The sequence below is a fragment of the Coregonus clupeaformis genome, chromosome 34 (genome assembly GCF_020615455.1).
Source record: "Coregonus clupeaformis isolate EN_2021a chromosome 34, ASM2061545v1, whole genome shotgun sequence".
NCBI classification, from domain to species: domain Eukaryota; kingdom Metazoa; phylum Chordata; class Actinopteri; order Salmoniformes; family Salmonidae; genus Coregonus; species Coregonus clupeaformis.
This window is the reverse complement of record NC_059225.1, coordinates 5,057,455-5,081,720: the sequence shown is the minus strand read 5'-3', so window position 1 is coordinate 5,081,720 and position 24,266 is coordinate 5,057,455. Positions and strand designations below refer to the sequence as shown.

The window sequence follows — 24,266 nt, the reverse complement described above, 5'->3', positions numbered from 1 at the left end:
GTTGCCTCCACTAACAATCAATGTTACGGCTGAGTAGCTGTTCTAAGTACTGCATCTAAGAAGGTGAATTTAAGTGGGACCATCCTGTTACTCTCTTCAAACCATCGTCTACTACACTGCTCTCATCAACCCACAGGGGATCATCGACACGGGTGATTAGCCGTCCTCAGAAGACCACTTCCAGAACGAGTGAAAGTAAACAGACAACTAAGAAGAAGGACATTGTGACCGCTTGTGGACAATCTGAGCCTTACATCTAAAAGGCCATCCGAAAGAGAAGGCCCAATCAACCCCTTCCCACAAAGGCCTGGGTCCAATAGAGATACACGACGAAGACCTCCAACACCTAAATACATGCATTGCTTTTCTTCCCAAACGGGCGGCAGTTCCGGGCAAAGTATTAGGATTACTGTGAGCATAGGTCCATGTGTATCCAAGTGTTTTCTCTCTCTCTCTTTAACTCGCCATCTTTTGTAACAAGTGTCATATTGCATTAGTCCGCTAGGGACACGTTTTCATTGTGTTAAGTTTCTAATCCCTACCTATACCGTGTACGTGTTTGTATCTTGTGTTATCATTTTTAATTACTTAGTAAATAAATAATTAAATCAATTTGTGTGGTACGGAATGATCAGTAAGACCCGGGTTCGTGCAGACTTAAAGAGCCTACGACTTTCAGAATGAGACGGATATGAGGTAATTGATTAATAAAGGACTGTTAAATGATAAGAGATATCTAGATATCTTTAGAGTTAATTTGGGAAACGGTAACTCGTTAAATAACTTTTCCCGTGGTGCCCCAAATTCTTAATGAGTTAATTGTTACATGATTAATTTAATCTAGTAACAATTAAACATTGTAGGTAATTATTAGATAAATAAGTCATGACAATAATTAAAGTCACGTCACAAGTGTATATCAATAATGGTGTACGGTCAAATGGGGCAGCTGATATCTACTATACATAGATTATTGCATGGAGATGCATTAAAATATCCATAGTTAAGACCTAATTGGGTAGGATGGAAATGGGTATCCTTATATTTACATATGCCTCAATTTCCAGTGGGTCTCTCAACTATACATTAAAACATCCATATTGATACTTGTAGCCTATACTACTACACTTAACTTTTCATCCACTGTATGATAAAACATACGGCATCTACAGCGAAATCCTTTGAAATTCAACTCTGAACAGCAGCAAGCCTGCAAATATCCCAGATAAGCTTGGATTCAAAGACAAAGCAGCTTGCTGCAAACAAGGTCCATCTTGTTGAACCAGCCACTGGTGCTGTGGAAGCCCCCTATGTGCCTGGAAAGAGCTTTAATAAGGGGAAAACCTCCTCTGCCTTTGGTGTGAGCAGCTTCTGCTGCAGCTTATACACTGAGTGTACAAAACATTATGAACACCTGCTCTTTCCATGACAGACTGACCAGGTGAATCCAGGTGAAAGCTATGACCCCTTATTGATGTCACTTGTTAAATCCACTTCAATCAGTGTAGATGAAGGGGGGAAGACAGGTTAAAGAAGGATTTTTAAGCCTCGAGACAATTGAGACATTGATTGTGTATGTGTGCCATTCAGAGGGTAAATGGGCAAGACAAAAGATTTAAGAGCTTTTGAACGGGGTATGGTAGTAGGTGCCAGGCACACCGATTTGTGTCAAGAACTACAATGCTGCTGGGTTTTTCACATTCAACCGTTTCCCGTGTGTATCAAGAATGGTTCACCACCCAAAGGAAATCCAGCCAACTTTTATTTTATTGGGAACCCCATTAGCTGTTGCAAAGGCAGCAGCTACTCCTCTTGGGGTCCACACAAAACATGAAATAATACAGAACATTAATAACAGCTCAAGGCAGAACTACATAAATATCAATACATACACACAAACTATCTAGGTCAAATAGGGGAGAGGCGTTGTGCCGTGAGGTGGTGCTTTATCTGTTTTTTTTAAACCAGGTTTGCTGTTTATTTGAGCAATATTAAATGGAACGGAGTTCCATGCAATAATGGCTCTATATAATACTGTACGCTTTCTTGAATTTGTTCTGGATTTGGGGACTGTGAAATGACCCCTGGTGGCATGTCCGGTGGGGTAAGTGTGTGTGTCAGAGCTGTGTGTAAGTTGTCTATGCAAACAATTTGGGATTTAACATTGTTTCTTATAAAAAGAAGAAGTGATGCAGTCAGTCTCTCCTCAACTCTTAGCCAAGAGAGACTGGCATGCATAGTATTTATATCAGCCCTCTGATTACAATGAAGAGCAAGACGTGCCGCTCTGTTCTGGGCCAGCTGCAGCTTTACTAGGTCTTTCCTGGCAGCACTCGACCACACGACTGGCCAATAATCAAGATAAGAGAAAACTAGAGCCTGCAGGACTTTCTTTTTCGAGTGTGGTGTCAAAAAAGCAGAGCATCTCTTTATTACGGACAGACCTCTCCCCATCTTTACAACCATTGAATCTATATGTTTTGACCATGACAGTTTACAATCTAAGGTAACGCAGAGTAATTTAGTCTCCTCAACCTGTTCAACAGCCACACCATTCATTACCAGATTCAGCTGAGGTCTAGAACTTACCAAATACAATGCTCTTAGTTTTAGAGATGTTCAGGATCAGTTTATTACTGGTCACCCATTCCAAAACAGACTGCAACTCTTTGTTAAGGGTTTCAGTGACTTCATTAGCAGTGACACATATGGTTGAATCATCAGCATACATGGACACACATGCTTTGTTTAATGCCAGTGGCAGGTCATTGGTAAAAATAGAAAAGAGTAGAGGGCCTAGAGAGCTGGCCTGCGGTACACCACACTTTACATGTTTGAAATTAGAGAAGCTTCCATTGAGTTATATTAGATAGACAGCTCTGAATCCACGATATGGCAGAGGATGAAAAGCCATAACACATACATTTTTTTCAACAACAGGTTATGGTCAATAATGTCAAAGGCTGCACTGAAATCTAACAGTACAGCTCCCACAATCTCCTTATTATCAATTTCTTGACACAACTGTGGGAAGCATTGGAGTCAACATGGGCCAGCATCCCTGTGGAACGCTTTCAACACCTTGTAGAATCCATGCCCTGACGAATTAAGGCTGTTCTGAGGGCAAGAGGGGGTGCGCAACTCGATATTAGGAAGGCGTTCTTAATGTTTTGTACACTGTGTATAGTCTACGTCTGTCGGAACATACAGTACCATGAATCCCATTCATTCTCCTGTTCCCAGCTGCCCTCAATACCTTAAAGAACATGCATGTGAACACACACAGCATTGCACACACACTCTAGCGCATGCACAGACGTGTCAGCACACACTGTTATTTACCATGGGAAGTACGCTGTTAGAGAGGCAAAGAGAAAACCCTCTCGTCATCCGTTAGTGCCACATAAGACATACATGATTTCTTTGTGTAGCTACTCTAGACACACACACACACACACACACACACACACACACACACACACACACACAATGGGTTCCTCTCCCTGAGGAGTGATGTCTGCCTTGCCTTTCTTTCCACTAAAGCACCTGGGATCCGGTCCAAGCTAAAATTATTGCCTTTTAGTACTGTGTGACTGCTGTACCAAAATCCCTGGCTCTTTCCTCCACTTCCACACAACCATGGGAGAGAAGAGAGAATTAAAATGCTCTGCGACCAGAGTATCCCCATAGCACTCCTAGAAAGACCTAAAGCAGCAAACCCAGTGCTAATGACCAGGGCTGGAGCATTAGGGGGGTTTGGTTGCCCATAGGGAGGCTGCTGCTGTTGTTCATGTTTTGAATCCTAGGGACTTTTGGCAGGGCGCTTGTCATATTCAGATGCCATTAATGGGTTGTTAATGTAAGCGTGTGTGTGTGTATAAGAGAATGAGAAAAAGGAGAGGGGGGGAGAGAGAGAGAGGAAGAGAGAGGAAGAGAAAGTGAGGGGGAGAGAGAGAGAGCGATACTGTTCCCAGAGGCAAAAGGGAATATTGCACTGAGCAAAATTGCACCAACAATTTCCCTACTTTATGCCCAGAGTCATTTATTTCCACTGTATTATACCTTTAACCCACAGATGGAAAAAAAAAAAGTTAACATTTATGGTCACTATAAAACCTTACCCGTACATTTTCTACCAGTGGTAAGAATATACTGGATCTTCATTCTCAGTCGTGCATTAATCAAATGAACACTGCAGTAGCTTGAACATTACCTGTACAGCAGGGAGTTAAAGGGAACCTTCTAATTACAAAGTCAGTGGGGAGATGCTTATAAATCACATAGACTTTGTTTCTCAAGCCACCATTTACAGTTACTGTGCAGAACATAACAGCATCCTTACACACTTTGACACCCATCCAAAATGTCTATAAGGGTTCGTTACAATGATCACATCAATATAGCTTTGATACACAGGCTTACTGCACACACTACATCAAGAGACAGAACATAAAAAAAGACTAATGCTTTAGAGGATGAAGCCTGCACATGATGTGGGATGTGACCCCCATATACTCTGCTGGGGTCAAATGCCATTAGGGTTACATCAAAACACTCCATACCAGCCATGATCATGTGCTTTCTATTTTGTTCAGTCAGTGTGTTTGCATGTAAGTATTTACATATCCAATCTATTCAATTAAATATATTCAGAATATGTACTCATATGTCCTGGAGTTATGGTTCTGGGATAGTGAACAAACAGATCAAATTGATTTTGAATAATGCATGATGTATCTTGGTCACACATCACCAATACTGCTGCTCCTATGTAAAGTACAGGACTGAGATGTATTTCTGTGATCCTAGTTTTGAGCAGAAGAGAGGGAGGAGAGAGAGGAGAGAATCCAGGGTCAATGTCGTGTTGACCTTCTGTCCCTTACTGGGTGGTCACAGAGAGAAACGGTGATGGTGTAACTATTCCCCAGGTCGTTGCTGTAAATGAGAATGTTTTTCTCAGTCAACTTACCAGGTAAAATAAAAAATAAAAATAAAGATGGTGCGTGATCTGTAATATTAAAGAAGTCTCGAGGTTCTGCTCGCCTGAGTTAGAATACCTCATGATACTGTAAGCTTTACTAGCTGTACATACTATGATGCTGGCACGAAGACCACACTCAACGAGCTGTATAAGGCCATAAGCAAACAAAAAAAGGCTCATCCAGAGGCAGCACTCCTAGTGGCCAGTGATTTTAATGCAGGAAAACTTTAATACCTTTTACCCCAGTGCAACTAGAGGGATAACAACTCTAGATCACCTTTACTCCACACACAGAGACGCATACAAATCTCTCCCCCACCCTCCATTCGGCAAATCGGACCATAACTCTATCCTCCTGATTCCTGCTTACAAGCAAAAACTCTAAACAGGAAGTACCAGTATAGCGCTCAATACGGAAGTGGTCCGATGAAGCGGACGCTAAGCTTCAGGACTGTGTCGCCAGCACAGACTGGAATATGTTCTGGGATTCATCCGATGGCATTGAAGAGTTTACCACATCAGTCACCGGCTTCATTAATAAGGGCATCGACGACGTTGTCCCCACATTGACCATATGTACAGTACATATCGCAACCAGAAGCCATGGCTAGAGCTGCCGCTTTCAAGGAGCAGGACACTTAATTAAGCAGGACACTTAAGAAATCCCGCTATGCCCTCTGATGAACCATCAAACAGGCAAAGCGCCAATACAGAACTAAGATCAAATCCTACTACAGGCAGGAATTGCAAACTATCATGGATTACAAAGGGAAACTCAGCCGAGAGCTGCCTAGTGACGTGAGCCTACCAGACGAGCTAAATGCCTTTTATGCTCGCTTCGAGGCAAGCAACACTGAACCATGCGAGAGAGCACCAGCTGTTCCGGACGACCGTATGATCAAGCTCTCCATAGCCGATATGAGTAAGACCTTTAAACAGGTCAACATTCACAAGGACACAGGGCCAGACGGATTACCAGGACGCGTACTCAGAGCATGCGCTGACCAGCTGGCAAGTGTCTTCACTGACATTTTCAACCTCTCTCTGACCCAGTCTGTAATACCTACATGTTTCAAGCAAACCACCATAGTCCCTGTGCCTAAGAACGCCAAGGTAACCTGTCTAAATTACTACCGCCCTCGTAGCACTCACATCTGTAGCCACACACACACACTTTCACTCTTCACATACGCTGCTGCTAGCTACTCTGTTTATTATCCATCCTGATTTCCTAGTCATTTTTTACCCCTACCCACACGTACACACTGTATTACCTCAATTACCTCGTACCCCTGCACATTGACTCGGTACTGCTACTCTTTGTATATAGCCTCGTTATTGTGTTACTGTTTCCTTTTTTATTTAGAAAATATTTGTCTTACTTTCTAACTCTGCATTGTTGGTTAAGGGCTCATGAGTAAGCATTTAACTGTAAAGTCTACACCTGCTGTATTCGGCGCATGTGACCAATAACATTTGATTTGAACAGCAGTGTTTCATTTGCAAAGAAGTGTGTCCCAGAAATTGTCAGTCTGGTTGTGCAGCAGTGGATAACTAATTTGCTGTCAGAACTGAACGGGTCACACCACAGGACTGCCAGTATCCAAATCAACTGTCGACTCCGTCCACCCGAAACACGCTGCTGTGCAAATCAAATAGAAAGTGCTATTTGGAAGACCACTATCTGCAGATGAATAAATCCAGGCCACAGTCAATTTCTTTCCATTTCAGTACATAACAATAATGTCATAGGGGGACCTTGGAAGTTGGAATTCATTTTGGGCTTGAAGCCTTGCACTGAAGTAGTCAAAAACATCTTTAAATAATGCAAATTTATCTTGAGGAGAAAAAGCTGCATTTTGACTTGGAATAAAAACGGAGAGAGTGTGGAGACGACAGGGACTTTGCACTGTTTATTTGGGTTGTGAAATCATGTGATATTAATCCATCGAGTTGTACAAAGTGTAAATTCAGTGTAAGAAACAGGGTTTACAAATATGTACAGTCCATCTTCACGGTTAAATAAGTTGTCATTTTCATAGATAAGGGGTCGATATATGAAGGTAGATATCACCCAAAATAGATTGTGAGTCTCCTAAATATGTTTTGGCGGATATCTACCTCCATACCGGAGGTCGCACCCAAATGTAGCGGTATATTCTATGCACTAAACAGCAGTCTTGCACGTTACAGCAGTAAGAAAGACAAGCGGCATCAGAATAAAACATACGTTTCTGTTTCTGCTCAACATTTTGGGATTGAAAGCAGAAAGTACAGTAAAACGTTTCTTCATATTCCTGAAGTTTCAATGGAGTTTGGTTGCATTTTAGTAGCAACATTTATATGAAGACTAGAGAGCAAATGATATAGAGCATTTGTTTCAACATATAGCTTAAATTCCAAGTTATAGCAAAATATAAGATCAAATTCTTTAAATTGTGCAGAAGAACAAGTATGCTGTGCTTTGATAATAAGATAACACCTTCAACCTATCGTGACTGTGAGAAAACTTACCCGAATGGTAAAAAAGGAGAGCAAAATGTAAAATCTAAAAAGACAATATTGGTCCTGGTCTACGAGTATGGATCAAAAGGTAAATAAAGATAAAACATGTTTATTGACTCTAGAGTTGCAGTTTCCACAAAAAAGAAGACTAAGATATCTTAACTACCATAACATTATAATAACAGAAATGATACTTATTTAGATTATCTTCAGCTCAAAACTATCCCATGGTTTTACATTTACCAAAACGTAAGTTATTTTTCATTCTTCTAATGTGCAATATATTATCAAATAAAATAAATTCTGAATTTAAAAAGTAAAACAAAAACCCTTTTGGTATTTCAAAAACAATTTGCTCATAGATAATATATTAATTTCCTTTAACTATGCAAACACCTAGATATTTTTCACAATAAATATAGGTGAGTCCACACAGGTACTGTGACATATCATAATTAACATTCATACATAATAGAATCAAAATGGCTGAAACGTTGACCGTATGTATCCCAGTTTGAGTCGGTAGACAGAGATCATAAATTGGTACCAGAGGTCAATTCTGTACTGCGACGTAGACAGTTTTTCTATTCGGAATACACATAGCACCGTGATGACCCAGAAAAAGCACAGGTTTGTCATGATGTAGTACACAGCTTTGTACTGTTGGTGGTGATTGTCACTTCTTTAGGGGAAAGTAAAGCAGGGAGAAGTTACAGCGTAAAATACATAGAAAACTGTGCTATATACCTGGAAATGTGGGTTTTGTCAAGTTAACCTTCATGACACCTACGTTTGAGTATTAAAGGCAGATTTGGAGGCTGTGTCCAAGAGAGACACTCACACATACACACACACACTGGAACCTGAAAGTCCATAGGTCTGGACAGATCATGTATCAGCTTTAGTTTAAGTTGAAGTCCTTTAGGCCAAAGAGAAGGACCAGAGGCAAGAGGGTTGGGTTTGGGGGGGGGGGGGGTCTTGGAATGAATCGACACAGTAAAACTATGTGTTTGACAGACACATAAGATGGGCCTGGTGGGTGTGGCTTTCGATGCTTCATGTGTTGGCGTTGTCGGCTGCCGATTGGTTATTCTCAGCGTGCTTGAACATCAGGATAGAGTTGTAGATCTTGAGGGCGGGGCCGAGTTTTACGCTCATGATCTTGACAATGTCCCGCTGGGTCAGCAGCAACAAGGCCTTCCCGTCAATTTGCTGTTGGAAGACAACCAATCAGATTACAGCATGGGTCAACAGCTGACGTGCAGTCAATTGAACCCAGTGAGAGGGGTAAAAAATCTCTCTCACTCTCTAAGGGCTACAGATAACCCTATGTTATCTGTCACTATATAGAATATGAGCAGTTTGATCAGTGGACACTATTCATACAATTCCTATTTTATTTATTTTATTTTATTTTATTTCACCTTTATTTAACCAGGTAAGCCAGTTGAGAACAGGTTCTCATTTACAACTGCGACCTGGCCAATATAAAGCAAAGTAGTGCAATAAAAACAACACAGAGTTACATATGGGGTAAAAAACATAAAGTCAAATATACAACAGAAAATATATATACAGTGTGTGCAAATGTAGCAAGTTATGGAGGTAAGGCAATAAATATGCTATAGTGCAGAATAATTACAATAGTATTAACACTGGAATGCTAGATGTGCAAGAGATTATGTGCAAATAGAGATACTGGGGTGCAAAAGAGCAAAATAAATAACAATATGGGGATGAGGTAGTTGGGTGGGCTAATTTCAGATGGGCTGTGTACAGGTGCAGTGATCGGTAAGGTGCTCTGACAACTGATGCTTAAAGTTATTGAGGGAGATAAGAGTCTCCAGCTTCAGAGATTTTTGCAATTCGTTCCAGTCATTGGCAGCAGAGAACTGGAAGGAATGGCGGCCAAAGGAGGTGTTGGCTTTGGGAATGACCAGTGAGATATACCTGCTGGAGCGCAGACTACGGGTGGGTGCTGCTATGGTGACCAATGAGCTAAGATAAGGCGGGGATTTGCCTAGCAGTTATTTATAGATGGCCTGGAGCCAGTGGGTTTGACGACGAACATGTAGTGAGGACCAGCCAACAAGAGCGTACAGGTCACAGTGGTGGGTAGTGTATGGGGCTTTGGAGACAAAACGGATGGCACTGTGATAGACTACATCCAATTTGCTGAGTAGAGTGTTGGAGGCTATTTTGTAAATGACATCGCGAAGTCAAGGATCGGTAGGATAGTCAGTTTTACGAGGGCATGTTTGGCAGCATGAGTGAAGGAGGCTTTGTTGCGAAATAGGAAGCCGATTCTAGATTTAACTTTGGATTGGAGATTCTTTATGTGAGTCTGGAAGTTGAGTTTACAGTCTAACCAGACACCTAGGTATTTGTAGTTGTCCACATACTCTAGGTCAGACCCGTCGAGAGTAGTGATTCTAGTCGGGTGGGCGGGTGCCAGCAGCGTTCGATTGAAAAGCATGCATTTAGTTTTACTAGTGTTTAAGAGCAGTTGGAGGCTACTGAAGGATTGTTGTATGGCATTGAAGCTCGTTTGGAGGTTTGTTAACACAGTGTCCAATGAAGGACCAGATGTATACAAAATGGTGTCGTCTGCGTAGAGGTGGATCTGAGAGTCACCAGCAGCAAGAGCGACATCATTGATATACACAGAGAAAAGTGTCTGCCCAAGAATTGAACCCTGTGGCACCCCCATAGAGACTGCCATAGGTCCAGACAACAGGCCCTCAGATTTGACACACTGAACTCTATCTGATAAGTAGTTGGTGAACCAGGCGAGGCAGTCATTTGAGAAACCAAGGCTATTTAGTCTGCCAATAAGAATGCGGTGGTTGACAGAGTCGAAAGCCTTGGCCAGGTCGATGAAGACAGCTGCACAGTACTGTCTATTATCAATCGCGGTTATAATATCGTTTAGGACCTTGAGCGTGGCTGAAGTGCACCCGTGACCAGCTCGGAAACCGGATTGCATAGCGGAGAAGGTACGGTGGTATTCGAAATGGTTGGTGATCTGTTTGTTAACTTGGCTTTCAAATACTTTCGAAAGGCAGGGCAGGATGGATATAGGTCTGTAGCAGTTTGGATCTAGAGTGTCACCCCCTTTGAAGAGGGGGATGACCGCGGCAGCTTTCCAATCTCTGGGGATCTCAGACGTTATGAAAGAGAGGTTGAACAGACTAGTAATAGGGGTTGCGACAATTTCGGCGGCTAGTTTTAGAAAGAAAGGGTCCAGATTGTCTAGCCCAGCTGATTTGTAGGGGTCCAGATTTTGCAGCGCTTTCAAAACATCAGCTGTCTGAATTTGTGTGAAGGAGAAGCAGGGGGGGCATGGGCAAGTTGCAGCAGAGGGTGCAGAGTTGGTGGCCGGGTTAGTGGTAGCCAGATGGAAAGCATGGCCAGCTGTAGCAAAATGCTTGTTGAAATTCTCGATTATTGTAGATTTATCGGTGGTGATAGTGTTTCCTAGCCTCAGTGCAGTGGGCAGCTGGGAGGAAGTGCTCTTATTCTCCATGGACTTTACAGTGTCCCAAAACTTTTTGGAGTTAGTGCTACAGGATGCAAATTTCTGTTTGAAAAAAGTTAGCCTTTGCTTTCCTGACTGCTTGTGTATATTGGTTCCTAACTTCCCTGAAAAGTTGCATATCGCGGGGGGCTATTTGATGCTAATGCTGTACGCCACAGGATGTTTTTGTGCTGGTCAAGGGCAGTCAAGTCTGAGGAGAACCAGGGGCTATATCGGTTCTTAGTTCTGTATTTTTGAATGGGGCATGTTTATTTAAGATTGAGAGGAAATTACTTTTGAGGAACAACCAGGCATCCTCTACTGACGGAATGAGATCTATATCCATCCAGGATACCTGGGCCAGGTCAATTAGGGAAGGCCTGCTCGCTAAAGTGTTTTAGGGAGCGTTTGACAGTGATGAGGGGTGGTCGTTTGACCGCGGACCCGTTACGGACGAGCAATAAGGCAGTGATCGCTGAGATCCTGGTTGAAGACAGCTGAGGTGTATTTAGAGGGTATGTTAGTCAGGATGATATCTATGAGGGTACCCATGTTTACGGATTTAGGGTTGTACCTGGTAGGTTCGTTGATAATTTGCGTGAGGTTGAGGGCATCTAGCTTGGATTGTAGGATGGCTGGGGTATTAAGCATATCCCAATTTAGGGTCACCAAGCAGTACAAACTCTGAGGATAAATGGGGGCAATCAATTCACATATGGTGTCCAGGGCACAGCTGGGGGCTGAGGGGGTCTGTAGCAAGCGGCAACAGTGAGAGACTTATTTCTGGAAAGGTGGATTTTTAGAAGTAGAAGCTCAAACTGTTTGGGCACAGACCTGGATAGTATGATAGAGCTCTGCAGGCTCTCTACAGTAGATTGCAACTCCACCCCCTTTGGCAGTTCTATCTAGACGGAAAATGTTATAGTTGGGGATGGAAATTTCAGAATTTTTGGTGGCCTTCCTGAGCCAGGATTCAGACACTGCTAGAACATCAGGGTTGGCAGAGTGTGCTAACGCAGTGAATAACTCAAACTTAGGAAGTAGACTTCTGATATTTATGTGCAAGAAACCAAGACTTTTGCGATTACAGAAGTCATCAAATGATAGCGCCTGGGGAGTAGGAGTGATACTGAGGGCTGCAGGGCCTGGGTTAGCCTCTACATCACCAGAGGAACAGAGGAGGACTAGAATAAGGATACGGCTAAAGGCTTTAAGAACTGGTCTTCTAGTGCGTTGGGTACATAGAATAAAGGGGGCAGATTTCCGGGTGTTATAGAAAAGATTCAGGGCATTATGTACAGACAAGGATATGGAAGGATATGAGTAAAGTGGAGGTAAACCTAAGCGTTGGGTAACAATGAAAGAGATAGCATCGCTGGAGGCATCAATTGTGTCGGTCTCCGCGTGTATAGGGGGAGGGGCAAAGGAGCTATCTAAGGCAGGTTTAGCTAGGCTGGGGGGTCTACAGTGATATAGTACAATTAGAAATAACCGAAACAACAATAAACTAACCATGTTTGGGCTGAGGCTAAACATAAACAGGATGTAGTACCGTAAAAAGGAACAGTCCAGCAGACATCAGCTGTATAGCTGAGTTATCATAAGGTCCGGTGGTAAAGGACTAGTGAGTAAGAGGCCACGGCTAGCGTGTGCTAGCGGGCCGGGGCTAGCAGATGGATGGAATCTTCGTGGTTAACGTCGTAACCACATCAGACGATTTCGTCGGCAGACCAGTCGTGTAGGATCGGCGGGGCTCCGTGTCAACACTAGGTGGTCCCATCCGGTTGACAGAGAGGTAGATAGCCGGGAGATGGGCCTAGCTCAGGATGATTAGCCAGACCACAGCGTCCGTTTTGTTGTAGCTAGCTGGTAGCGATGAATCCGGAGTTAAAGGTCCAGTGATTCAGGCGGAAAAACTGATATGTTCTGGGTCGATAACGCGCTGTGCAGACTGGCCGAATATCCGGTGATTAATGTCCAGTGATTAAAATTAATCCCGCAGAAAAAAAATCCAATGTTCTGGGTGAAATACCGCTAGCTGTGGCTAATAGCAAGTAGCTAGTTAGCTGGCTAGCTAGTTTCAACTGGAGATTCTAGATTCTAGATAAAGGTAAGTCAATAATAGAATCCGTTCCACATTGAGTGAGGCGGGTTGCAGGAAAGTATATTTTGTAGAAGGATGAAAAGTCTGATAGGGAAATATGTACGAAAAATACAGAAAAATAGGGTATTTACAGGCTATTTACAGACATACGATAAAAACACAACTGCATTACTACGCCATCTTGGATCGTATATCTTGGATCGATTTCATTTATGAAATGGTAATCAAGTACTAGATTGTGATGTCTTGTTCAACGACTAGACATGCCAGTCACATTCCGTGTATGTAAAAGAAGACGCTCTTGTGCAGAGTGACTTACAATTAGCGCATTCATCTTAAGATAACTTGGTGAGACAACAACACATCACACTCATATCAAGGACATTTTCCCTCAATGTATTTTGGGGTGGGGGTTAAGAGGGGGGCGTAGGGGGGCGCCGTGAGAGTTATATACACGATACTCTTCAAAGAGGTAGGGTTTCACAACTATGGAGCCTCAACTGGGATTGCTGAAAAAGGGATTTTAACTACCAAGAGAGCAGTGGCAAATACTGTAGTCAGATTAGCTGAGGCAAATATGGCTGTGCTCGGAATGCTAATCGCTACCGCTATTAGTTTCCAATTAATTGCTTTGGATTCCAGTGATGTCTCCTTAAGTCAGTATAATTCTCAACGCAAACAAACCCTGACCAAACATTGGGGGGAAAAAAGGAGTGGAATCCATTCCTCTGGGTGTTTCGTTGCAGACAACTATAACGGCAAAGGCTACTCCGCACCTGTTTCCCCTCATTTACCATATGGAGGAAGACAAGCCTTAAAACTCAGACTGGGGGACCAGAGGGGGACCAGATGTTGTGTCACCTCTTACCTCCTCTTTGAACTGATTGGCTTGTTCATCGCAGCCGGGGAGAGAGTGGATGAAGTCAGCCACCTGGACAAAGACAAGCAGAGGACAGACAGACAGGTTAGCGTCTGGGAGACCGTCTCGATGGAGAGTATCTAGTGTAATTACCATAGTAACGCTTTGCTTGAACCCTCCCAGTCATAAGGCCAACATAACATCACATGGCATAACATCACAAGTCATGACTGATTATGACATATGCTATGCCATTCCTATGGCAGTCTTATGTAGGCCTTATGATGAAGGGTTTCAGTAAAGAAGTGTAACCGTTTTCATCAGTGAGTGTTGATAGAAAAACAACAGACATCAGTGAGATCAGCGAGTGATGTGTGAAGCTACAGCCCGTCGAGTCTCATCATCACCAGTCAGAACAACAAATCATGTTGATAGAGAAAGCGTTTGCCTGTGGGCACTGACATTTTCCTGACGCTATAAAGAAGCTAGCGATAATGCCATTCCATCAATACTAAAAGATGGCTTAAAAAGCAGTCAAAATATTAACAATTTAAAGCAAACTAGACTCAAAATTATGGGATAGCATTCAATCCATATCAATTAATAAAACATATCCAGTGTCACCTTTGACTTCTACTGAACCATTTGAGCTACAGGAGAGGAAAGAGAAAACTTTTTGGAGAGCTTTGGAAACTTCCAATAATAGTCCGGGTTAGCTGGGGTTCTAGTGGGCCTGGCTGCCGCTGGTACTGGGATAACACCCAGGGAATTCAGGGAGGTCAGAGAGAGCCAGAAGCTGCTATATGATGGACATCAACTGCTTTACAACAGGGGACTATCTGCTGGGAGCCACTAACGTAAGACTATAGCCTATAGAAAGCCAGTAGGCCTGCCAAAACCTTGTCAAATGATGCTTTTTTTAAATCGAATGAAAAGGATGGCGGGGCGTAAAGTGCTACAGTGAAAATGCAAGTGAAAATTACTTAAATTCATTATCCCAAAAAACAACAAGTTCTCTCTTCCTCCTCTGTCAGGTTCTTCTTACCATAATGAAAACATGGAACTAAGCCATCAAGCTAAATTACATGACACCAAGATAACGTTTCAAGTTTTATTAATCGTATGTACAGGATACACACTGTCCAACGAAATACTAACTTGCAGGTTCCTTCTCGACAACGCAACAAGAAATAAAGAAGTAATGTATCGAGCATGGCCCAAACGGCTAAAACAAAAGCCACACATTGGAGAAAACACTCGCTGCATTCCTGCTACACGAGGATGTGCTAAACAGCTGATCTATAGGACTGATTATGAAACAACAGTTTGTTCCAGTCCCAGACCCTTCAGCCTCCCGAAGCTCCTCACCTCACCCCGCTAACACCCCTAAATAACACCTCCCAAAATCTATTACCTCACTGTGCTTCACTGGCCAGTACAAAATAAATACAGATGTCCCTCTCTACTCAGACCCAGGCCTTGTTCTTAAAATGGATCCTTCCTGCCTTCCTTCCTTGACGTAATCACCTATCTGACATGACTGGAAGGAAGAGCGCGTTTCAAGAGAATCTGAACAGGGCCACAGTGGCTAGAAGGCACAGCAATTGAATGTCAGTGTTCATAGATGTCAATGGAGCTAGAGGATGCTGTCACTACAGGTTATGAGGTCTGTGGAGACCAATACGGTGTTTCCAAGAGTTGATATCTCTGCCATGTAGAATCATGAAAATGCAGCCTCTGAATATGGCTCCTTGAAGCAACTAGCCAGTAGCGTGTAATGGGTTCAAATACTATTTGTTTCCTTTCAAATACTTTGAGCTTTTGATTTAGCCTACCTGGCGTGCCAGATGGGTGGGGTTTGCGCGTTTGATTCCATTGGTTAAGCTCAAGCTCAACCAAGCACAGCTTAAGTATCTGAAAGCAAACAGGTACCATTTGAATCCAGGTCTGGAGTGGTAGGTCTATCAAGGCTGAAGCATTCTGCTAGCACTAGCTGCAGCAGACTACCTGCTACCGGAGTGACTTGTAAAAATATCTGGCCTCAACGTCAGACAGACAGAGAGAGAGAGTAAATTTCAGTGTCTGTCTACATTACAGTGAGGAGAGAAATCTGAACTGCGACATACTGTATTCTCCGGGACATGATTAGCTAAATGCTCTATTAGCTAAGTGCTATTTATGGAAGTTCTTCAAAAAGAAAGATCAAGACATTTCTAGAGTGGGTTGGAATTCAAATCGGAAATCTAAATTTGTGCTGGAATTATTCATGAATCAAAACAGGTCTCCAGTTTCAAAAGCATCAGCCTATGAAGATATTATTAACAATGACAATACACCATCATCCATTTACTACCAACAATATCAATTTGTAACTTTTGAAAACCTTTCCCAAATAATCATACATTCTGGTCAACACACATGCTCCTTGATCCAAGCTTCATCCTAACAATCCCTAGTATTTTGCTCCAGCGCTACAAATGCAAATGGTTGAGTCAGCTAAGTGTTTCGTCTGCCATATTTGGGATGTAAACCTTTCCAGCCAGTGTGTGTTAAAGTGTGACAGGAGTGGGTAGAGCACTAAAATCCTGTTACAGTCCTGGGTGAGACTGGGTGAGAAAGTAGCGCGCTTGGAGCAGAGCCTTTGTGAGGCTGGTCCCATGGCAGTTTAGTGAGACTCCCAGCACTACTTCCATGGAGGGTGACACAAGAGGACATTCTCCTCCACACCGGCTGCTGACACCCTCTCTTTTTCGCTCTTAGGAAAATATGATGGGCTATAATTGGCCTCGCAGGAGTCCAGGCAAAGGGGCCGAAACATTGACCTTTCCGTTTGAAAGCGGCTCTTTTGAAGAACTTTGACTATCTCTCTCTTTGAGAGTCAGAGAGAGAGAGAGGGGGGTGGAGTTGAAGGCCAGATGGGGTGTCACTGTGGTGGAATGAGTGCATAGATATGATCGGGATCAAGAGCTGGCAGGATAATGAACCCCATGAATGAAAGATTCAGCCTTGCAGATACAAGAAACCCAGAAGATATCTTAAAGTGTATCTTAACTACAGTATGTCCAGCTGAATGGTGAAAGGAGATGGGAAATACACATACGTAACATATTAATAGATATGTCTGAGAGGGTTGATGAAGATACTGGAGATAGTGGTGCTCCAGAACTGGTCGTCTTGTGTGGCTCAGTAGGTAAGAGTGCGATGCTATCAACGCTAAGGTTGTGGGTTCAATTCCCAAAGGGATCACAAAAAAATAATAAGCACAGTGCTTTGGATGATAGTGTGTGCTATTACATGATGCAATGCTAAAACCACTCAGTTAGCTACCGGTTAGGTTGGAGAAGTGCTGGCTGATTGGTGATAGTGAAATGTCCCCATTCAGCACTGCTCCAGGCTATCAAACTATAGGCTCAAGCTATAGAACCTCGGCTAAGGGCTTCCTGAACTCCCTGACTGTGAGGGAGGTGAAGTAGGGAAACATCTGTAGGTTAGTGGGTGTTATACAAGCCTATATAAGCAGTGCTCCTCTCCTTCTAGCCGTTCCCTTTTCCAGTCCTCCTTCCTCCCTTCTGCAATCGCGCTCCTTCCACTCTGCCAAATCCCCACAACCGCCAAGACAAAACTTCCACCTCCGGTAAAACTTGATGCCATTCTATCCTCCACCTCTCTGCAGGTTGCTGTCACGAGACAAGCCTGGGCCATGTTCGGTATGCACAACACTGAACTTTGCAGATTGAAACGTCATGAATAGAGCCGATGTGATGCCTTATTCTGGACGTCAGAGGAGCGTGTTTGTTCTACGTAATATATTTATGTTGCATCTTAGATGCTGGGTTCTTTACTGGTGACTGAGACTTCGCTAATTTGTAAAACAACGGAATACGCTTATGTCACATTCACACAAGTAACACAGATAGCCATATTAGCTGCTCCTACTAACCCTACTGCCTTCCCAGGTGAGCCCCTTGCCTCCCAATAGCCAAATCACACTCTTTGGAGGACAGTAACCCAATTGCTATTTGTTAATTCAAACCACAACCCTTTTTGGAATTAACATGATTGGTTATTATGAATAATAATGTTTCCAACACACCACAATTTATATCTGAATGTGCATTGCTGTTGTGTGCTCAGTGATAGTCTTGGTTACCTCTACTGTGCTCTGAGGATCCTTCCAGCTTTTTTTTTTTTTATCTCACTCTCTTCCTCTTCCTCTCCCCCTCCCCCCTCCCTCCTCCTTCCTTCCCCCTGGTGTGCCTTGTTGGCGCCCACTCATTCCTCAACACTGCCGCAGTATAGTTGGAAAATACTCCACCCCGTTACAGGGGTGTGTGATCTTCTCGTTGTTACCGTTGGAGATGCTCAGTGTGTAGTGAAAGTGGAATAATAAAGTAGCCCCCCTCATCTCATCAATCAACAGAGATGAAGAGAGAGTGCTTAGCAACCGCGGGATGATCGTGGCGTTGGCCGTATCGCGCACGCCGTTTAGACGGGGGACGTCGGCATGTAAATTAATTCTAAAGAGTGGAGCGGCCTCGCTGAGGGATTCTGACATTTCAATTGAGTCTCGTACTCTAACCAGAGAGGGAAACATCCAAGGATTTGTATTTTCTCAAGTGACAGCTGACATTTCAATAGATTTGGACTGATATCAATTTGGCTTGACAACGCAGGTTTGAAACACAATACGAGGGGACTAACAACCTGTGCTACAGTCTGTTCAATATAATAGATAGAGGGTACGACGAGGCATAAGGATCAACCAAATAAATAAAATGGTTGAAAACATTATTATTCATACGCCTACACATTACCATCATTTCATTTCTACCACTCTCTCCTTTATGCCCACAATGCATCAACTGTAAACATTTATGCCCACAATGCATCAGCTGTAAAACATTTATGCCCACAACGCATCAACTGTAAACAAACAGTAGACTCTCTGAGTCTATTTACCACTAGGCTCTCTGGCTGCGAGGGTCAAAGTTTACGGTCACACCTGGTTGCTATGGTGATGTGCCTTTGTCAAGCTCTCTCTGAAGCCTGATATCAACAGTAGAAGAGAAATGACAGGGTGGAAAGGAGACAGACTGGACAGTACTGTACAGTCTGGTTCCCTATAAACCCAACTGACAGACGACTGGGTTACACAACAAACATTAGTATAAGGGAATAAGGTTTTCTATATGTGAACTAAGGGCAAATATAATCCCAACACCTTTCCTTTACACTGCAGCAAGCCACATGTAGAGCAAACTCAACAATACAAGGACCTATAAGGGCCTATACAAGGACCTATAAGGGCCAATACAAGGACCTATACGGACCTATACGGACCTATAAGAACCTATAAGGACCTATACACGATACAATACCAGATGATGAAACAAACTAAGGTGAGACATCGGCTGAATCCCAAATCACCCCCTTCCTCTCACCCCTCCATTTGCTCATTCACGTGCGCCTGCGCCATTTGCACAAGTGTCCCAAGGGAGGGAGTGAAATGTATTGAGGGTGTAGGGCAGGGGTAGGCAACCCTGTTCTTAGAGTGCTGCAGGTAATTTTGTTCCAACTAGGCACCACACCTGACCAACTGAGCTAATGGATCAGTTCAGTGATTGATAAATGTAACACACCTGGCCTTCCAGGTCGGTTAAATAAAAACATGAAGTGCCTGCGGCAATCCAGGACCAGGGTTGCCCACCCCTGGTGTAGGGACTAATTATACCTTCAGGTAGCCATTTCGACCGAGCCTGCAAGGCTGCAGGCTTCAGAGCAAAGTGTTATCCCGACAAGCACTGCAATATGTTTGGAGTTTGCGCAATTTGATACAAAATAATGGAGATAATTATATGCCACGTACATTTGTTTATGTCTGATTTCGAGACTTAACACATGTAACAGATGAAATAACTCCCAAATTAAATGTTTAACTGTAAATCTTGAAAAACTACAGGGTAGATTTGTTCATTTGAATTTCATGCTAGGTTTATTATTTAAAAGTGGAACATGAATCGCATCATTGAAGTCAGAAGTGTGTCCCGAAATTGATAGGTTAATTGATCCCCTTGCCACTCTCTGGAAGTCATCATCGGAGTTTAGTCAGCAACAGCAGGTTGGTAGGGGCAAGGTGGTGGTTTGGGATTCACCGATCATCAAGCATACGTCAACGGGGGTGTGTGTGTGTGTGAACTGTATACATTTTAAAGACATTACAATACAATACATAACAGATTTCACAACATATTAAGTGTGTGCCCTCAGGCCTCTACTCCCACATATCTATAACACAAATTCCATGTGTACATGTGTGTATAGAGCGTATGTTATCGTGTGTTTGTATGCATGTGTCACTGCTTCTCTCTACATCATTTCAACTATCGATTCACAGGTGCATGTGTGTATGTATGCATGTACGTGTGGATGTGTGTGTGCTCTCACCTCGTCCGCGGTCCAGTGGGCCACGCAGCTGGCCTGCAATCCAGCCACCCCAGGCAGCAGCTTGCAGTGCTGCTCCCAGCACAGGGGTAAGTCCCGTCCGGGTTGGGCCGACATGGCCGACAGGAACACAGACTGGTGGAGGGCCTGCTGCAGGCTGTCCAGACCGCGCTCTGGAGGCGGAAAGAGAGAGAGAGAGAGAGGGGTGGGGGTATACATGTTATTAATGTGTTGCCAATGTGACTGTTAGTGAATGAGTGAGATCATTTTCTTTCTTACTCACTGAGAGAGAGAGAGAGAGAGAGAGAGAGAGAGAGAGAGAGAGAGAGAGAGAGAGAGAGAGAGAGAGAGAGAGAGACACAGACAGAGAGAGACAGAGAGAGAGGAGCAAGAGAGAGAGTGAGAAAGTGTTTATTCAAGTGTAAAAAACGCACAGTAGTAAAGTCAAGCGACAGACCTAAGACTTAAGTTATTTTTCCTTTTGATTTTGCAGTGCATCAACGAAGCGATTTGCGTTCAGCTTCGTTTCCTTTCTTTCATTTACTTATTTTCTAATGCTTTTAATTTTCTAATGCTTTTAATTTTCTAATACTCTTATGCCATTGTGCCAAAACAGAGGAGTAAAAGGAAGAATCCACTACTTAGTCCCTTTTGACAGCACAGTGCAGATGCTTCTCTCTTCATTAACCGTAACACACAGCGGTAGATAAGAAGAATGAAGTGTTCCTGAGTTGTTTGTAGGACGATGGACTAGGGGAGACACTAATGGTTATGTCATGACTGACCGATGAAGAAGCAAGCCTGTGTGTGTGTGTACTGACAGCAGGAACAGGGTCAGATACAGGACACGCTGTTTTTCTTCTAGTTGTCTCCTAGCGATGTCTCCACGAAGCAGAGATGAGTTTGACATGCTTGCCAACTGTGACATTTGTCTAGATTTGCTGCTCTGATGGCCAAATATAGCTAACATCTTTAGCCTACGCAGTCCCCAAAGGGTTTTTAATAGTTATTAAGACGATTATTATGATTAAGATTCAAATCAGTGTGTCATCTGCGTTATATTGCACACAATCATACGGTATAGTGTGAGGGGATTTCTGTGAGAACTGGAATACATGCAGAACAGATATACTATCCTTTGGACTGCCTTGTCTCAACTTTTAGTTGTAGTGTTCTTAGTTTGAGATATTAACTTTCTACTGTACTTCTGCTCTTGCCTTTGAAGCTGTCATCCAATTAAAATGTGTGGTGTTGCCTGTTTTTATTATTAAGAACAATCTAATAACTTGCAGAGACAACGCAATAGCTTTGAAGTGCTGTCCATTTAAGACATTTTTTCTTTGGTTAAATAATGGCTAAATGAAAGTTTAAGGTTCTAAAAGGTAACAGTATAAGGTCACTAAAATTGATGTGGATTTTGAGATGCAAAGACCTAAAAAAAAACAAGAAAAAAAAACAAAACAAGTATTGTCAATTAAACAACTAGAGCTCCCTTCATTTAGTTGACTTCCCGCCGACAGCAGACACAGCCACAAACCCCGCCACTGCCTCAATATGACACGTGAAAACCCAGTCACCTCCTTCCTGTTTGACACAGAAAGCTTTAATGTCATTACAGGAACACAGGCCTACTTTGATCATACAACTTTGATCATGGTGCCACGGTACAGCGCCCTCAGAGAAAGGAAGTACGCAACACAGCCCTGTAATGTGGAGCGCACAATTACGCCACAACCAAACATAGGGCCGAGAAACTAGACAGGAAACATGGATTGGATCACCCTAGCACAGGGTCTGCAACCTTTATGACTGGAAGAAAAGAAAAAAATCCAAAAAAAAAATGTTGGGGGCGCCGCACAAGAAATTCTTTCACCACGGATAGCAGTCGGATGAAATTACCATGAAATCTGGTGTTCAGGGTCACAGAGCAGTGGACACGGAAGCTATCTGGTGAAGTTGCAGGGAGAATCGAATCTCGTGAACATACAGTAAATATGCTGCAGGAGTGATGTTACTTATTGATAAAAAAATGTTACCAAAGAAGGAAAAATGGTTCTCCAGTGATTAACTGAAATACCCACATCAAGCCCCGCAAGAAACTGATTAATAAAACTCAGATACACAAGTATTATAATGCAAACAGAAGGTTTGATTGTAACTGAATACAAAGTGTTGTGTGTTTCTTTACTTTTATATTTATACAGTGGGGAGAACAAGTATTTGATACACTGCCGATTTTGCAGGTTTTCCTACTTACAAAGCATGTAGAGGTCTGTAAGGTCTGTAAAAATCCAGAAAATCACATTGTATGATTTTTAAGTAATTCATTTGCATTTTATTGCATGACATAAGTATTTGATACATCAGAAAAGCAGAACTTAATATTTGGTACAGAAACCTTTGTTTGCAATTACAGAGATCATACGTTTCCTGTAGGTCTTGACCAGGTTTGCACACACTGCAGCAGGGATTTTGGCCCACTCCTCCATACAGACCTACTCCAGATCCTTCAGGTTTCGGGGCTGTCGCTGGGCAATGCAGACTTTCAGCTCCCTCCAAAGATTTTCTATTGGGTTCAGGTCTGGAGACTGGCTAGGCCACTCCAGGACCTTGAGATGCTTCTTACGGAGCCACTCCTTAGTTGCCCTGGCTGTGTGTTTCGGGTTGTTGTCATGCTGGAAGAGCCAGACACGACCCATCTTCAATGCTCTTACTGAGGGAAGGAGGTTGTTGGCCAAGATCTCGCGATACATGGCGGTAGTTTGCAGGTAGTTTGTGTTGCATCACCCTCTGGAGAGCCCTGTGGTTGCGGGCGGTGCAGTTGCCGTACCAGGCGGTGATACAGCCCGACAGGATGCTCTCAATTGTGCATCTGTAAAAGTTTTAGGGTTTCAGGGGCCAAGCCAAATTTCTTCAGCCTCCTGAGGTTGAAGAGGCACTGTTGCGCCTACTTCACCACACTGTCTGTGTGGGTGGACCATTTCAGTTTTTCAGTGATGTGTACGCCGAGGACCTTGAAGCTTTGACCTTCTCCACTGCGGTGCAGTCGATGTGGGTAGGGGTGTGCTCCCTCTGCTGTTTCCTGAAGTCCACGATCAGCTCCTTTGTTTTGTGATTGAGTTGGAGTCGTGCGTGGCCACGCAGACATGGGAGGAGGGGGCTGAGCACGCACCCTTGTGGGAACCCTGTGTTGAGGATCAGTGAAGTGGAGGTGTTGTTTCCTACCTTCACCACCTCGGGGTGGCCCGTCAGGAAGTCCAGGACCCAGTTGCACAGGAAGGGGTTCAGACCCAGGGCCCCGAGCTTAATGATGAGCTTGGAGGGTAATATGGTGTTGAATGCTGAGCTATGGTCAATGAACAGCATTCTTACATAGGTATTCCTCTTGTCCAGATGGGATAGGGCAGTGTGATAGCGATTGCATCGTCTGTGGATCTATTGGGGCGGTAAGCAAATTGAAGTGGGTCTAGGGTGACAGGTAAGGTAGCGGTGATGTGATCCTTGACTAGTCTCTCAAAGCACTTCATGATGACAGAAGTGAGTGCAACGGGGCGATAGTCATTTAGTTCAGTTACCTTTGCTTTCTTGGGTACAGGAACAATGGTGGTCATCTTGAAGCAAGTGGGGACAGCAGACTGGGAAAGGGAGAGATTGAATATGTCCATAAACACTCCAACCAGCTGGTCTGCGAATGCTCTGAGGACGCGGCTAGGGATGACGTCTGGGCCGGCAGCCTTGCGATGGTTAACACGCTTAAATGTCTTACTCATGTCGGCCACGGAGAAGGAGAGCCCACAGCGTTGGTGGCACGGTGTTGTCCTCAAAGCAGGCGAAGAAGGTGTTTAGCTTGTCCGGATGC

The 24,266-nt window shown here is 43.5% G+C and overlaps 1 protein-coding gene across 7 annotated transcripts in view; it reads right to left on the bottom strand.

The window, feature by feature from the left end:
• Positions 1–6,881: 6,881 nt before the first annotated feature.
• The window catches only part of LOC121549662 (lethal(3)malignant brain tumor-like protein 4), a 109,973-nt gene continuing 92,588 nt past the window's right edge, over positions 6,882–24,266 (bottom strand). For all 7 annotated transcript variants that reach the window (XM_041861458.2, XM_041861459.2, XM_041861460.2 and 4 more), the window contains 3 exons: positions 20,411–20,580; positions 13,976–14,038; positions 6,882–8,698 (listed from right to left, as the gene is read on the bottom strand). In XM_041861458.2, the coding sequence (XP_041717392.1) occupies positions 8,543–8,698; positions 13,976–14,038; positions 20,411–20,580 (389 nt within the window). In that variant the 3' untranslated portion in view covers positions 6,882–8,542. The remainder of the gene's footprint in view (positions 8,699–13,975; positions 14,039–20,410; positions 20,581–24,266) is intronic.